General features: G+C 63.5%; 1 protein-coding gene across 47 annotated transcripts in view; it reads right to left on the reverse strand.

The window, feature by feature from the left end:
- The window catches only part of MYO18A (myosin XVIIIA), a 129,226-nt gene that overhangs the window by 50,754 nt on the left and 62,333 nt on the right, over window positions 1-16,139 (reverse strand). For 15 of the 47 annotated variants that reach the window (XM_065573432.1, XM_065573437.1, XM_065573445.1 and 12 more), the window contains 13 exons: window positions 14,396-14,536; window positions 12,244-12,306; window positions 11,053-11,140; window positions 10,387-10,496; window positions 10,053-10,229; window positions 9,236-9,446; window positions 8,621-8,763; window positions 6,618-6,718; window positions 6,071-6,134; window positions 5,294-5,438; window positions 2,776-2,787; window positions 1,678-1,851; window positions 393-483 (listed from right to left, as the gene is read on the reverse strand). In XM_065573432.1, the coding sequence (XP_065429504.1) occupies window positions 393-483; window positions 1,678-1,851; window positions 2,776-2,787; window positions 5,294-5,438; window positions 6,071-6,134; window positions 6,618-6,718; window positions 8,621-8,763; window positions 9,236-9,446; window positions 10,053-10,229; window positions 10,387-10,496; window positions 11,053-11,140; window positions 12,244-12,306; window positions 14,396-14,536 (1,520 nt within the window). The remainder of the gene's footprint in view (window positions 1-392; window positions 484-1,677; window positions 1,852-2,775; window positions 2,788-5,293; window positions 5,439-6,070; window positions 6,135-6,617; window positions 6,719-8,620; window positions 8,764-9,235; window positions 9,447-10,052; window positions 10,230-10,386; window positions 10,497-11,052; window positions 11,141-12,243; window positions 12,307-14,395; window positions 14,537-16,139) is intronic. The other 32 variants (XM_065573457.1, XM_065573452.1, XM_065573454.1 and 29 more) reach the window with 9 other exon arrangements.

The raw sequence follows: 16,139 nt of genomic DNA on the forward strand, positions 1-16,139 counted from the left end.
CCAGCGATCACACCTGGGCAGGAGGGCCCCTTTCCTGGTACCCGGCTGCCCTAGGGTAGCACTCTCTGCTGTCCTCAATGCATCAGAGCCCTGCCTGGGCCTTGCTCCTGGCCCCGGAGCACACAGCGGAGCTGCAGGGGCCGGGTGAGGAGAGCATGCCAGACCAGGTCCCTTCCCCGAAGCGGAGCACGGACAGCTCTCCCTGGCTGCCGTCTCCTGCCACCAGCCGGGGGGATGCTGAGCTCCAGCAGCAGGACAGCTTGGTGGTCTGGGCTTGGCCAACGCACACGGGGCCAGGACGGCTCACCCCAGCAGGGGGAGTGAGGCTCCTGCCCTACACCCCTCCCCCCCCCACTGCACTCTGTGCCAGCTTGGCCTCGGCGCAGGCGTACCGGTTCAGCAGCGAGATGAGCAGCGTGAAGAGCTCTGAATACAAGCCCGAGGCCAGGCCTTCCAAGCACTCCAGAGCAGTCAGCCTGGAGCCTGGGGGGAGAAATGATTCCAGAGTCAAGGCGATTGCACTCCCCCCACCCATATGCTGTGCGGCTCAGGGCCCCACTTCCTGTGCCAGGGCAGGACCGGCTCGGGGAGCTGATCCAGGGGCTCTGAGGGGGACTGGGAACGGCAGCACGTCAGTGCTACACCAGCTCCCTGGCTGACACCCGCTATAGGCCTCTGCCCTTGCCTGTCAAAAGAGGGTGGTGACTCGCGAGGGTCTGGACCCCTTGCTGACCTCAGCGGGAGATGCTGGGAAGTGGGTGGCAAGGAGTGGCTGTTTTGAGGAGGAACCTGGGGTAGGACTGGGGCCCGTCAGAAAAGGGGGTGGGATTCGGGGCCCTCAGCTGTTTTCTGGGCTCAGACCATCCTGTGTTCTTGTCCACAGCTCGGGCGGCTCCGTGCTGGGCGGGGGGAGAAGGGGCAACCCAGGTTTCAGCATGTCTAGTGAGCAGACCCAGGCAGCCTGGGCCTCAGCTCCCACATCATCACCCTCCTTGCAACCTGAAAGCAAAATGCTTCCAAAGTGACCCCGGTAACAGCCAGCACCCCCAGAATGCCAGGGCATGGAGAGGAAGGGCAGCTCGGTGCTTTGGGCGCTAGCCTGGAACTCGGGGGATGGGGCCCGATCCCTGCTCGGCCTTGGGCAGTCACAGCCACCCTGAGCCTCAGCTTCCCCCGGTACCAGGGGAACAGCCCTGCCCTGCGTCTCCCGGGGCTGGCCCTGAGGGCTGTGACGTGCTCAGACGATGGGGCCCAGCTCAATCCCATTCAGAGACTCATGACAAGGAGATGATGGGGTCCAGGGGAATCCCGCTGTCCTATGTGTTCATAGGGCAGTGCTATTGAGCTCCAATGGGATTGAGTTGGGCCCCATCGTCTGAGCGGGAACAGAACCCAGGGAGGCAAAGGGACGTGCCCAAGGTCACGCAGGCAGTCTGTGGTGGAGCAGGGAGTTGAATGAATCCAGGTCTCTCAAACTCCGGGGCAGTGTCCTAACCACTGGCCCATGCTCCTCTCCCATTTGGCTAGTTACAGACCCAGGAGGGCGTCAGCTGCAAAGGAAGGCAGACGGTCGGGGGAGGGAAGCCAGGATCCGGGCACCTGCAGGAAGTGCCATCACCTTGCTCGATGCTATCGGCTGACACCATCCGCGCCCCATGTTTGGCAGCAACCCAGTACCTGAGCCGTCTCCCAAGCCGGCTTCCTCGGGCCCCTGGCGGAAGGACGTGGATCGCTGCAGGCTCCCTTTGGGCTGGTGCTTGAAGATAGATGAAGACAGCTCCTCCAGGCTGCAGCCCAGCAGGTAAGCAGCCTTCTGGGCCCACTCGTGCCGAGCAAATTGCTTCCTTCCAGCTAGCGGGGAGGGAGAGAGTCTTAGTGCTGGGAATGCAGCCGTTCCCCGAGGGGCTTTCTAGTGTGGGGGCATCCCAACCCAGGCACGGGGCCGGCGGCAGGTGTCCTCAAAGAGCAGCAATGCCGGGGAAAGAGATTCCGTGCAAGACAAAGCAGCAGCTAGGAGTGGCTGGGGAGCGCGGGAGGGGACGTGGCAGTGTCAGGGCTCGGCGCAGCCAACCCTGCTGTCCAGCCTGGCCACTATTCACTCGCGCAGCTCGAAGAGCTCGGTGCGGAGCAGGGCAGACTGGGCCATAAGGAGCATGGAGTCCGGAGTCTGAGGAGAGGGGACTGGCGCTCAATGGCTGAGGCCGACGGCTGAGACATGCCGCCATGCTGGGATAACAGAAAGGCGCTCTCGTGTTCCCACCCAGCAGTGCCCCGAAGCCAGGGCTCCAGACAGTGCCTGCCTGGGACGGAGGATCCACCTCGGCGGGGGGTGACGCAGTGCACGTCCCTCCCCAGTGCGCCAGGGAGCTGCCCTGGATCCCAGCTGGGCTGGGTCTTAGGGCGCCTCTTGCAGAAGCGGGAGGAGCCGACCTCCCGGCAAGGCGCCGGGCAGAGCTCTCGCTGCAGCTCTTCCTCCAACCGACGCCCCCGGCCGCCTTGGGGGACGGGAAACATGGGGATGCCCGAACCCAAATGCCCCCAGCTGCCCTGGGGGGAGGGGAAACGCGGGGACGCCCGAACCTGAACGCCCCCGGCCGCCCCGGGGGAGGGGAAACGCGGGGACGCCCGAACCCGAACGCCCCCGGCTGTCCTGGGGGAGGGGAAATGCGGGGACGCCTGGCACCAGGCAAGGAGCCGGGGACACACAGGGAGAGTGAGTTAATGGGTAACACGTGGAACACAGCAGTGGGGAAGCAGAGAGAAAGGAGGCTTTACCTTCGTCGGTGTCTGCATTGCCAAGGGACGGCATGCACCATGCAAACAAAAACAGGGGGTTAGAATGCGCCGGTGACAGCTGCTGCCAGCGAACACCTGCACTGGGTGGACGGGCCACCCCTGGGGGCAAGCGTGGCAAGCCAACGCACACTGGCACACGCACACACACAGACAGACACGGACACGGACATGCCACCCCCTGCCGGGGCCCCTCCTCGAAGCCAGGCAGCCACAGGAGGCACACACCAGCCCCCAACCCAGGGCCCGGCCCCCATCTTTCCACTCACCCTTCTGCCCCCCATGCCAATCCGCTGGCTGCTCTCGCCAGCCCCAACCTGGGGCAGGCTTGGGCCCGCACAGCCCCATGCAAGGTGGCACTGGGGCCCCATACAGACCCGTCAGGCCGGAGTCAGTGAAGGCCACCACGCTGGGAGCCTCTCATCAACAGGGCAGCCAGTGGGCCACGCTCGCAGACAGACGTGCCCTGTGGGCCCCACGGCTCAGGAAGCCCTGAGGTTCTCTGGGGCCATCCTGGGACCTTTCCACCGGGCCCCGCTCAACATGGATCAAAGACAGCCCCTCCCTCAAGCAACTGCCCATGGAGCTGCTGGAACATGGAGGGCAGCATATCTAACCCCGGCTCCAGGGCAGCCGCACAGAGCGGGGCAAGGTTGGGCCTGGATTGAGGGCCGGCCTGTGTACTGAGGGGCTGTGATCCAACCTCATGGGCTGCCCCGGCTGCCAGCCCAGGGGCCAGCTGGCAGAGGGGCAGGGGCAGTCATGCCACGGGGCCCTTCTCCCCCTCTCCAGCAGGGCCTTGGTCTGCTTTGTGAGACACCGCACGGATAAAAATCCCCTTCACGCCCCGAGCATGGTACCTGGCAGAGCAGGATCTGCAGCACACAGCCACTGAGGCTGCTCCCCCGCAGACCCTGACTCCACTCCAGCCCCCTAGCTACAGAAACCACCTCTTCATTAACACCAATGCCGGGGGGGCTGCTCTTGCCCCAGGTCCCCTCCAGCTTGGGGATGTTATGAAATCACCTTCCCCTGCCCCCCGCAAAACAGCCCCTGTGGTGCAATGGTGTGAGGGGCCTTTCCCGGCAGCGCTCTCTGGGCTGTAAAATCCAAGCCCGGCGAGTCACAGCAGGAACCTCTGGGACCCGTCTCACAAGGGAAATCCCAGGGCGCCAGCGGGGAGCAGACGCCAGCATGACCCACCGCCCTCTGACACTGCTGGGGGGGCGGGGCGAGAGCGCGGGCAGACAGACTTCCCCAGAACGCCGCCTCGGAGAGATGAGCTGCCCCCTCCTGCTATCTGACATGGCCGAAGGCCCGGGGGAACCCCAGCTCAGAGAGAGCGCTGTGAGCTCCCAAATCACGCCAGGGCAAACCCAGCAGCTCTGTGTCTCGTCACACGGAGCGCTCAGGGACCTGCACTTGCCCCAAGTCCACCTGGGGCTCTGCCTTGGCCGTAGCCCCTCTAGGCACTCTCCCAGCTCTAGAACTGGGCCTTCCAGCCAGTGCCGAGACACAGACCTGACCCCGGGAACCTGCCACATGCCCTGCTGGGGCAGACACAATACACCGGGCCTATGACCACACACGCTGCTCCGGCAGCCTGGAGGGGCTCCTCAGAACACAACGCAGTGGGACTGGGATCGGTGTTTCCCCCCAGCTCAGTGTGCAGCCCCTGCCCCCACCCCACAGCCCCAGGAGAGACCAGAGGCAATTGCCAACTCCTCCTGCAAAGGGCCCTGCGAGAGGAGGCCAATTATTAGTCCAGGAACAGGAGGACAAGGCAGGCCGTCCTCATGCCCACGTCAGCCGCCTGCCCAGGGAAGCAGCCAAGACCTTCTCCAGGGAGGGGACGTGGCTTCTGTCCCTGCACAGTGTGGCCACTAAGGCTTTCCCCGAGCCAAGGGCTGGAAACCCAAATATCTTCCCAATACTGCTGCCTCAACTCAGGACAGGCCTCAGAACCGCTCTGCTTAGCCTCAGCCCCACTCCATGGGTCTCTCCTGCAGCAGCCCAGCGCCACCAGCAGCATGCCCATGCTCCCGCCCGTTTTGTGGGTGAGGGAGGAAGCTGGGGAACACTAGGGCTGGAGCCAGGGCTGTGCAGCGTCCCCTTCGCCCCCAGTGTGTGGACAGCCTTGCACAAGGCCCTGAGGTCAATGATGAGCTGGTGATTTCCCTTGTGAATGACAGTGGATGAAAGCTGTGTGGATCGAGCACTGGGGATGATCCTGGCCCCAAAGCATGCCCCACCGGGTGCAGCCAGGAGTCACCAGGGCGCAGCGCACACAGGGCTGCCGAGGGGGAAAGAAAGAAGTTCTACGCAGGGTTCACTAACCCCCAGGAGTAGTTCGGAGAGAACCTCCCCTGGGCACTGCCGCGCCCTGTGGGGATAGGCCTTTCAGTCACCTCTCGGGAAACAACCATGCATGGAAAGGCAGTTCAGACTGGCAAACCTCGGCTTATTAAAGTGCCCAGTGAAGTTCTGAACAGTTGGTTACCTTTGGTGGCTCCTGCGGCCCCCAGATGATAAATGGCCCCCAGGACAAGCCAGAACGCCTTCTGCTCATCGCCGGAGATGCCCAGCACTTTCATGGCAGCCTGGAGCTTGCTGAACTGCTGGGCTGCCTTCTGCTTTTCTTCTGGCTGGAGAACAAGGGAACACGGTGCTGCTGCCTCAGTCAAAGGGGTGGCTTTTCTCACCGCTGGCTAACAGCCACCCGCTCTGGGCCAGAGCTCCAGCCCCCGCCCTGCTCCCCTCGCCCCAAGGCCAGGTCTGCATGGATCCCGGGGAGAGTACCTGGGCCAGGGCAAAGCAGGCGTCCTCGCAGAGGTCACGCTGCCCCCGTGAAGGACAGAGCGGGGCGTCCGGCACGTGCAGGGAAGGCTTTAGTTAAGCTTTTAATTAAAAATCTACATCAAAGGCTAATCCTGGGGCTCAGGTGGAGAGCAGAAGAGTAAACAGATGGCGCCCAGGCGACGGAGAGTCCGTTTCTCTGGGAAAGGCGGAGGCTTCGCAGTCACTGGGTTGCGTCGCTCCCCGGGAGCTGGCAGGCAGCAGTAGCCCCCAATGAACCGCCCAGGCCCCCCGGTCTCTGCAGCTGTTCCAGCAGCCCCACGGTGACTGTGTCGGCCTTGGACTTTCATCCAAGGCCCCCCCTGCTCAGCCGGGCCCCCAGGGCCCAGCCCATACTGGGTCAGGCCTGGGGAGGTGGGCCCTGCCCATGCAGGACCGCGCCCTCGTAACACCAGCCCCACCCGGCTCTGCCCTGAGTCACCTTGGACAGTGGCACAATCCCAAACACGTTGGTCTCTGCGAAGTGGCTGAAGTGAAGCTCGGTTCTGCAGGGAGAAAACACAGCGTTACAGGGCCGGCCTGCGCTGACAGGCCCCACGCCAGGGCCAGCTTCCCCCGAGGCCTGATTCAGCTCAACACACCAAGCCCTGTTCTCTGGAATAAGATTCCCTGCCGCAGGGCACGGAGGCAGCTTCCGGGACCCTGCTCTCTCTCAGACCCCTGCAGGCTACACAGACTCATGTCGCCACGTGCCTGATGGGGCAGCCAGCCCACACCATGCCAGCTGCACTGCCGGCCCCTCTCTGTCCCCTGCCATCTCCATGACCTCCCAGAGACGCCCATGGGCTTGCAGCCCCGTACCCAGCGGGCCGAGGCTGGCTCTCAGCAGCGGGCAAAGCGAGTCTTGGCAGGGGAATGGCTGGAGCAGAGCTTAGAGACCCGCCAGCGTTCAGCCCGTCACCACAGCAACGGACCCCATTGCCAGGGGAGGGCGAGAGGCAGTGATGGGCAGGTGGCGCAGGGCTCACCTGAGGGCATTGTCCGTGCCAGCCAGCAGGTAGTAGAAGACATTGAAGGTGGCCTCGTTGGCCGGCCGCTTGGTGACCCTCAGCTTCTCCAGCAGCATCGTCTGGGGACCAGAATGGAGACATTTGGGGCGGGGCTGTGGCACACTGCCAGCTGCCCACCGGCCAGGCAGCACCAGTGCACAGGCCCGGCTCTGTTCACCGAGGCTGGGCCTGCTGCAACAGCAGCCCAAAGCACCTGGCGCTGCTGGCCCCTTCCCCTCCCCCCTGACCTCCAGCCCTGCATTTTCTGACTCGTGGGCGGGCAGCACTCTGGGGCAGGGACCATCTCTGGGCTGCCTGTGTCTACCCGTGCCTGGTACAACGGGGCCCAAGGCCCTTCCGTGTTAGCCCAACAGACGCAATCAATTACACCCAGCCTGTCTCTAGCAGGCGCCTTCCAGCTGCCTCAGTGGGAGGTCAAATCCCAGTCACACGCCGGGTGCCGAGCTTTCCCTGGGGGCTGAGCTATTCTTGCCTGCCCGCCAGTGTCCCGGAGTCCCCGGGCGATGCTCTGGAACTGCTCCCCACAAAGCCAGTCAGGACCTTGGGGAGCCTCCTCTCCCTTGGAGCAGACCGTCTTCAGGGCAAGAAGCTCACACGGCTTCACCTCCTGGGTCTCTCCTGGGAGCATTCAGCATATGCCCCTCCGTGCGCTTCCCACAGCGAGTCCGCCCAGGCGGGGTCCTGGGGAAGCCAGAGGGTCCTGCACCCCCACTTCGCAGTCAGACGTGACTCTCAGCCAGCCAGTAAAACAGAGGTTTATTAGGTGACAGGAACATCGTCTAAAACAGAGCTTGTAGGTCCAGAGAACGGGATCCCTCAGATGGGTCCATTCTGGAGTCCCACGAGCCAGACACCCCCGTCTGCACTCACTCCTAGTCCCCAGACAGCTCCAAACTGACTCCCCCTCCAGCCCCTCCTCCTCTGGGCTTTGTCCCTTTCCCGGGCCAAGAGGTCACCTGATCTCTTTGTTCACCTTTAGCTATTCCCTTGCAGAGGGGAAGGGCCTGGCCATTTGTTGCCAGGATACAAAGTGTCGGCCATTTATGCACACTGGAGACTTAAGACATGCATAGGGAAACTGAGGCACCCACACAGTATTCAGAGGAAACATTAAGAACACTCCCACTTCGTCACAGCCAGCGACTGCCTCTGCCCCATGCCCTGGTGACGCTGCCACGCCCCTGCCCCCTCTAACCCCAGGCCAGGGGTCGCTCTCATTGGGCGGCAGCTGATTATGTCAATACAAACACTGGTAAAGCGACAGACTCTGAAGCCTCCTCAGCCTCCCTGAACCTATCTCCCCACAGCTGATTAGCAGCTCTCGTTACAGGGGCGTACAGAGGGACTTGGCTGAACGTTAACGGCTGCGCTCTCCTTACCACGCTGGTGCCAGCTTTTATGAGTGGCGGAAGGGAGAGAGACGCCTTGTTACGGGAGACTAATTCCGCAAGGAAAGGAAATCAAGGCCGTCTGCGACACGTCGCCACCTAGCTGTGCTGTGCTCCAGATGTGAAGGAAGATGAGCACCAGCAAAGGAGGCCAATCATCCCGGAGTGGATTTACCAGCAGTGCAGCTGCTGAGCGTGGCTGTGAACACGCAGCTCTGCTTTCAAGGGAGAGCCCAGGCAGGCAGCCTGCCAGCGCCAGTCTAGCCCCACACTGAGACCAGCAGGGGGCAGCTTTAGCGCCGATCTGGAAGGAGGGGAGTTCAATCTCCAGGCCCCAGTGGGTCCCTGGCTTCCTGCTGAGACTGCCAAAGGCAGCTCCCCATTTGGGCCAGCCACAATGGGGCTGGTGGAACAGGCCACAGGTCCTGTTAGGAGTCATGTGCCAGGGACAGCCCCAAGCTCTGAGCTAGGTACCAGGTCCCTGTCCTGTGGTCACTGCCTAGCGCCATCCAGGCCCCCCCAGCTGTACGCTCAGCACACCCCATGTGTGTTCTCCCCCCAGCCCCCTCTCACCTGTATGGAGGCTGAGGCCACCTGGCCAGCCTGATCGAAGTCCAGCGAGACGATCTGGGAGAAGCGAGTGGCGTTGCCGTTCATACTGGTGCTGCTGTTGCCAAAAGCCTCCAGGATGGTGTAGAGCGCCTGCCACTTCTCCGCTGTGGGGACACAAGCAAGGGGGCGTGTGCATGGCCAGCCCCGTGGCCCAGAGGGCTGTGTTAGTTACAGAGCAAGCGCCTCGGTGTGCCCACGGTGCAGGGCCAGACTGGCAGCAGCAGGGCAACCTCGCCACCCAGGGACCCCAGCGCCGCCCTAGAGGGAGCAGGTGCCCTTGGTCCGAGCTGTGCTCCCCAGCTCACGCCCGTGGCCAGGGACCCAGAAAGCAATCCCCCAAGCAACGTGGGGCTGGCAGGAGCCAGCAGGGCTGCAAGGGAGCCCTCGGCGTCCCCTCTAGCTGCCCCAGGAGCAGTGCTGACGGGTCCCAGAGAGCTGCTAATAACCCGCCCGGGCCAGGTGTTGGCGAGAGCAGTGAAGGGCCCATCCAGGCTGCAGAAGCGTCGAGTGGAGCAGATCTCGGCAGGTCAGCGCTCTCCTATCGCCACGGCCCGGCCAGCACGGCTGGGCACTCACCTGAGAAGATCTTCCCCGTGCTGCCAGCTACGGTGGCCAGGTACTGGATCAGGTGCTGGCAGCAGGTAGTCTTGCCACTGCCGCTGCTCCCCAGCAGGACGATTGACTGATCCTGGCGGCTCATCAGCATGTTGCGGTAGGCGGCCTGGGCCACGGCGTAGATGTGCGGAGACATGTCTTCCCTGCGGCACCCTTTGAACATGTGCATCACCTGGGGAGAGTGCAGGGGGCTGGGTGACTTAGCGCGGCACTGGCTGGGCTAGGCCACTCCCCCTCCAGCCATCCTGGGCGGGGCCCTCAGCCCCACGCGAATCGCTCCTTGCCCCGCTCCAGGGCTCCCACGGGCAGGAGCAGGAGCAGCGGACCTTACCCAACGCGCTGAGAGACGGATGGGACAGCAGGCCCACCTGCTGGCACCGTCCAGCAGGACCTCTCCTCAACACGGGCAATGCAGCCAGGAGAGAACACAGACAATAACTGCACTTGGGGCTGTCCCTGCCCCCCACACCCGCAGGAGAGTCCACCCTCGCCCCCGTACCAGGAGCACAGACCCCCAGTGAGAGCCCAGGGGCTGTCCACCGTGCCCGCGAGGCAGGGCAGCACTACCATCGCCGTTACAGACCAGCAAGCGGGGGAGGCTGGCGTCACCCAGGGCACGGTCGCATCGCTGGGAACTCAGCACTTCCTGGCTCCCAGCCCTGGGCTCTGTCCCCCGGGCACTCTTCTAGCCCGCTGCCGGTGGAGTGGGACCCCCATGGATTGAGTGCAGAAGCTGTGACAAGGGTTAATGCAGCCAGGCCCTGAGCTGCAGCGTTACCTTCTCGGAGTACATGGAGGGGGAGCTGAGCGGGTTGACGACCAGCACGGTGGGCCCCGCGTAGGTGTGGATCAGGTTACCCCCGTAGCGCTGGCGCACCGTGTGCAGCACGCTGGATTCATTGAGATAGACGAGGTTGGCCAGGTCCTCCACCCGGTCACAGGACGGCGGGTTCGCCTGGGGACACAGAGGGGACAGGCAGCATCAGGCAGGGAATCCCAGCCCCTACCCCACACAGCCCCTGCCACCGCAGGCACAGATCCACTTCTCGCCCACCCCGCAGCCCCTGCTCCTGCCCTGCCCCCCAGCCAGAGTCAGGGCCCCGGGCTCCCACCTTCTCCACGTCATCCTCGTCCACTTCCAGCACGGCCCCATCGTGGTCCAGTTTCACCTTCACCTTCCCTTCGGGCAGGAGGCTCGCTTCATCCGCTCGCAGTTGGCTCGCTGCCAAGGGAACATGCCATGGCATGGGCAGGCTCTCCTGGCACCATAGCCCCTTGTGTCCCCCCCCCCCATCTCTTCCCGTGCCCGGGGACACGCTGACACCTAGTGGTGGAGCTCTGGCACTGAGGCCAGGCTGCTCCTGCACACCAAGCCCCACTTCTTCCAGATAGCAGGACAGGGCACTCCCCTGGCTGCGTCTCCCCGCGCCGGCTGGAACCCGCTGGGCAGCACATGACACATAGGTGGCCAGGGACCTGGCTGGTTACCACTTGCCTCCCTGAGCCCTGGCACGGGCGTGGAGGCTCAGGAGAAGGCACCCCGCTCTCACGCTGCAAGGGCACACTACTGATACCTTCTGGAGCTCTGCTCTTCTGCCTGTCACCTGGCAGGTCAGAGCCAGGCTAGAGCTCTGCCCCGCGCCGTTAGCAGGCAAGCAATGCTCTGGAGAGCAGCAAGGGGGGCTGTGAGCAGAGCCGTGGTCTAGCCCCACTGCACGGCACTGCCCCAAGGAAGCCAGGGCCAGGGCCCCCCATGGAAGGTGAAGGACAACACTCACCCAAGGAGAAGCCATCCTTGTGGACCAGCCACACCTTGTCCGTCTCATACCAGGCCTCCTCGGCAGCAATCTGCTCCTCCGTCTTCGCCTGCCAGAACGAGGAGAAAGGGGAAGAGGTCACAGCTCAGGCTGGGGGGACTGGACCGGCCCAGGCCATCAGAGACTCCAGCACCGCCTCTCACCCTGCTGCCCTCCCCTCTCCCCACCCAGGCACCCCCTGATCACCAGGACAGAACCCAGCCCTGTGCCAGGGCTCCCACCCAGGGAAGAACTCAGACCCAGAGAGCTTGGCAGTGACCAGGGGTGGGAAAGCTGGTCCCTGCTGTTCCACGTGACAGAGCCTGGCTCTAGCCATCAAAGGGAGCGTGGCAGCACCCCTGCGCCACTAACAGCCAGCCCGGTCTGTGCAACACAAGCTCTCAGAGCAGCCACCCAGCTCCAGCCAGCCTCACATCGGGTCTTGGACCAACACATCCAAGCTGAGTGTGCGACCCCCTCGCACCCCAGAAAGGAAGAGCAGGGCAGGGCAGCGGGGAACACAGTGCATCCTGCAGAGCAGAATGAACACGTGCACACAGGGAGAGTGCAGAGAAGGGACAGCCCTAAACTTCCAAGCCAAGTGAACAATGTATGCAGCCCCTGCCCCCCCCCCGCACAGGGCATGGAGAGCACCACGTGGCAACTCTGCAAATGGAGACACCTGGAGTGTCACAAAGCAACACCCCCACAGCCGTGCAAACAGGGCCTCACATAGACAGCTCTGCAAACCAGGCCCAGCTCTCTGGGGCTCGCGGGACAGGAGAACTGCTGAGGGTGGGCCACAGGGGGGAACCAGGGGTCAGGCTATTTGGCAAAGCTGCCCAACAGCGGGCTCTGCTGGGTGGAGGAGTCGTCCCGAGGGCAGGCCCTGAACCTTGGAGTCACTGGACAGGGCCATGTTCCTTCAGGGAGCAACCCCAGGCTGGCCTGTGGAGAGTAGATTGGACAGGCCCAGGGGGCTTTTCCAGCTGTCCTGGCTAAGACCTTGTCCCACCAACGACCTCATGCAAACGTGCAGGGCAAAGGCCTCATGCAAACAGAAAGAGGGGGAGCAACACACCAGCACACAAACAAGGCAGTCCCCACCACTGCCCAGCATCAAGCAAATTCACAGACACTCCCAGAAACGTTAGTGTGGTCAAGCAGCCAAACCTGAGGCAGGGATGCAGCAGAGACTGGGCCCAACTTGGCTGCTGGGGCATCGTCCGCCTGTCCCTATTGAGGCCGATGGGGAAGCAAGGTGTAAAGGGTTAATGTCCTCTCCCCCCAGGGGAAGGCGCAGAGAGCAGGGAAGCCACTATGAGAAGCGAATGGAGGTGAATGGGACAAAACCTGCCGACCATGCAACGAGGGGCCAGTGGCACAGCGTCTCTCCCGACCCTTCGGCACAGTCAGCACTGCCCCGAGCACCCCCTGCCACGCTGCAGGAGAGTGTCCAGTGCCCACGCTGCACTCAGGGTGGCAGTGTCCTGCAGCCCCCACCCACAGCTCCCCTGCTCCTGGGCTGCTCCAAGGGTCACAATGAACAACAGTGCCCTGCATTTCCCAGCACGCCCCCCAAGCGCTTTGCAGAGCTGGGCCTCTGAAGAGACCTGCCCATGGTCACCCAAGGAGTAAGTGGCAGACCTGGAGTGCGTCTCCCAGGCCTGGGCCTTGACATCAATGCTCTGCCCCACCACACGGGAGGCCTGGGGGCAAGCCCCCCTCCCTGCCTTGCTGTGCCCCCCAGTTATCCAATCCACAAGCAGCCGGGAAAAGGAGGAGCCAGTGGGAAGGAGGGTCCCGCCTAGGCTAACAGGCAGGCTGCCCGGACGTCGGGGAGGAAGTGCTAAAACAGGCATGTTCTCCAGCACGTGGGGGAACCCTCACCCCCTGCTCAGAAGGGTGAACGGGACCCCCCAGCATTGCAGATTCTTGCTCCCCAAACGCAGCTGCGTGCGTGTCTGGGAGCGAATGTCACGGAGAGTCCAGCTTGGCGGCTGAACGGGCAAGAGGACAACACTCCAAGACACGCACAGCCCAGCGCCTGGAGCGCTGCGGACCCCGCCCTCCCTGGGTGACTGCACAGCCAATAACAGACCAGAGCCCACTGGGGCTGGGCGATCGATCGCACTCGCATGTCCCCCCAGAGCCCAGGAGGGGATGCAGGTTTCACTGCTGACCAGCAGGTGGAGACAGAGACTGCACCTGAGGCAAGAGGCTCTCGATTGCCCATTTACCTGCCGGGCCGGGGAATGGAACCTGCCTCCCTCGCCCTGTCTACAGCTGCCCTCTGGGCTCATCAGACCAGCCCCGGCTCGGGAACCTCGTGCACACTCAGGTGTTTGCAGCCTTGGGGACCCAAGTCCCCGCTGGAGGTCTGGGGGAGTTTACTGCCTATACCACTCTGCTGCTCAGCCAGGCCCTTCACCTTTGGGCGTTTGTCGGTACAAGGAGCAGGCCAAGTGGTGGCACCCGTACAGTCGAGAGGCAGCCTACTCAGTACACAGGGCCTACAGCTGGGAGTCAGGACTCCTGGGTTCTCTTGTCAGCTCTGCCACTGACTCCTGGGGACGGACAGCCGGCAAGGGTGCGGCGTCCTTCGTCCCACTCACTGTGAGCAGGTAAGGACCTGGGAATGCAGCCTTCTGCGGAGACAGTTAACAGCTGCTCCTGCTCCTCTTGCCTGAGACTGTCCAACAGCCTCCCCATGCCCACACTGATCTGCATGTCTGTCCTCTGCTGCCAGCCCAGCGCCAGGACCGTACTCAGCAAGCTCACGGGCACCATCCCGGTGCAGAGCTCACACCTCCTGCTTTCCGGGTGGGAATAATTCCCACCCCAAGGCAACTCCTGCACAGAGGTGAACAAGTCAGGCTGCAGCCAGAAAGCCCCAGTGCACGAAGGCAGCCACTGGCCTGAGGGAGACCCACACTAGCTCTAGAAGCTTGGGGAGGCCAACGGTCAGCGGCACTGGCCAATGCAGCCTCCCGCTGCCGGGAGCCGGGCGGCCTGTTCCCCGCCCTGCCGTACGCGGCCTCCCGCTGCCGGGAACCAGGAGGCCTGTTCCCCGCCCCGCCGTACACGGCCTCCCGCTGCCGGGAGCCGGGCGGCCTGTTCCCCGCCCCACACACGCTTGCCTGGCTAGTAGGAGGAAAGTCTCACGGCTCATTAGTAACACACGAGCCCCCGCCCGCAGGTGGGCGGACTTGGGACTACTACAGAATGGCTCCGGAGCAGGTCTAGCTAGCCCAATGGCAGGACTGAGCAGGGCAGAGAACCGGACGGGGCAGGCCGGAGAGGAGAGAGGTGAAGAAAGCCTTACACTCCAGCATGAGGCGCGTGCACAGACACCAGCCCAGAGGCAGACAGGCGACGGTGGGAGGTCACCGGTGGAAGCAGAGAGCTCCTGTGGGCAGGGGTACAGTACCTGACTCTGTGCTGACGGGGAGGCCACAGGCTCCAGCTAATGGCAGCAAGGCAAGAAGGGGAAAAAGGAGAAGAAAGAGGCTGAGATAAGCAGAGAATTGAAGGAAACTCACCCAGGCCAGCGACCCCAAACAGAGCAGGCGTGCGACTGCCCGGGCCAAAACCCCACATCAACATCCAACCACGCGCTGCTCCAACCAACCACCTCCCCACGGCTCAGGGGACACCACCACCCTTCTCAGGCCAGCGGGGCATCACTCTACCAGCAAGGCCAGCTCCCAGAGCCAGCCAACTTCTGCCGGCACCTCGCATGGGCTCCGGCATACGCGAAGGAACTGCACGGCTGTGTCTCAACGGAGCCTGGCCTCCAAGCCAGTGCAGGAGTCGCAGCAGCTGGCTCTGCTCCCTGATGACGAAACCCCTCGGTGGAACCGCTAATCGCCGGCTACAGCCATGAGTGAGCCAACAAGGATGTGAGGCTGGGCTGGGTCCACAGTGAACTGCAGCCTGGGACTGCAGCCTGCATCACAGAGCAACCCTGCCCCGGGCCTTTCAAACCCCATCCCACAGGGTACAATCCGCTGAGCCTTCCCCTACTGCAGGCCAGGTTGGGTTTCCAAGAGCCAGTGCTGCAGAGTGGACCCAACAAAGCTAGCCCACCTCTGACTCCAGCCAGCCACCAGCCTCACTGCTGGGCGGCCCAAAGCTCTCTCCTGGAGGAGGAGGAGGGTGGAGGAAGTAGGTCACCCGCTGGTAATCAATGGCCCTGCTACTAATGGAACCACTCCTAGTGCTGACCATGGCCCGCCCCAGGGCGCTCTCTGGCCTTTCCACCGACGGCTGCTCACCAGGGTCAGTACCAACCCTCTACAGGCTGCAGACCTGCCCGACTCCGGGCTGCACCCGCGGGCTGCGCTGCTCACTTGCCAGCAGCCCAAATGCCGCCCTGGTGTAAACCCAAGTGAGTAACTGCAGCTGCTGTCACCCGCCTCAGCGAGTGCAGCAGGGCTCGAGGCGCCAGGAGCCATTCGCTCACCCGCCAGGAGTAGAGGGCCCAGTAGGCCATTGGGGCAGCAGGCGTGGGCTGCCCGTTGGCACAGGAGGGGTGACACGCTTCCTTCTCCAGGCTGCAGAGCGCCAGCAGCCTCACCCCAGTGTTACCCTTCCACACGTGGCGCAAGTCCACCTGGCCACGGCCTCTCCCCAACACTCCGCTAACTCCCACCCCCGGGAGTCAGAGGACAGGGTCCAGACAAGGGACGAGTGACCCGGGGCCCATGTCGGGACATCCCCTGCTGCGCTCTGGGTCACTTCCCACACCCCCCAGGTGCAGCAGTTGGTCCATGGCAGGCAGCTGAGGCATTGGAGAGGAAGCGCAGGACACAAACGGGGGCCTCTCCTGCGTGGGCAGTGCCAGGATGAAAGGGAACGGCAGGCCCCCGAGCCGCACACACCCTCCTATGGGCAGTAATACTGGCAAGGGATAGAAGAGGGGCGTCCTCAGAGAGCAGAGCGCCACTCCTACCCTGCCCGCTGGCCAAGCAGCCCTTAACCCCTGGGCTGTGCGCCCTGGACTTGTTGGTGTAGGTAGCTAGTGCTGATACGTATTTCACACAGCGAGGAAAATGGTTTTTGTGGAA

The sequence above is a fragment of the Chrysemys picta genome, chromosome 19 (assembly GCF_011386835.1).
Source record: "Chrysemys picta bellii isolate R12L10 chromosome 19, ASM1138683v2, whole genome shotgun sequence".
NCBI lineage: Eukaryota > Metazoa > Chordata > Testudines > Emydidae > Chrysemys > Chrysemys picta.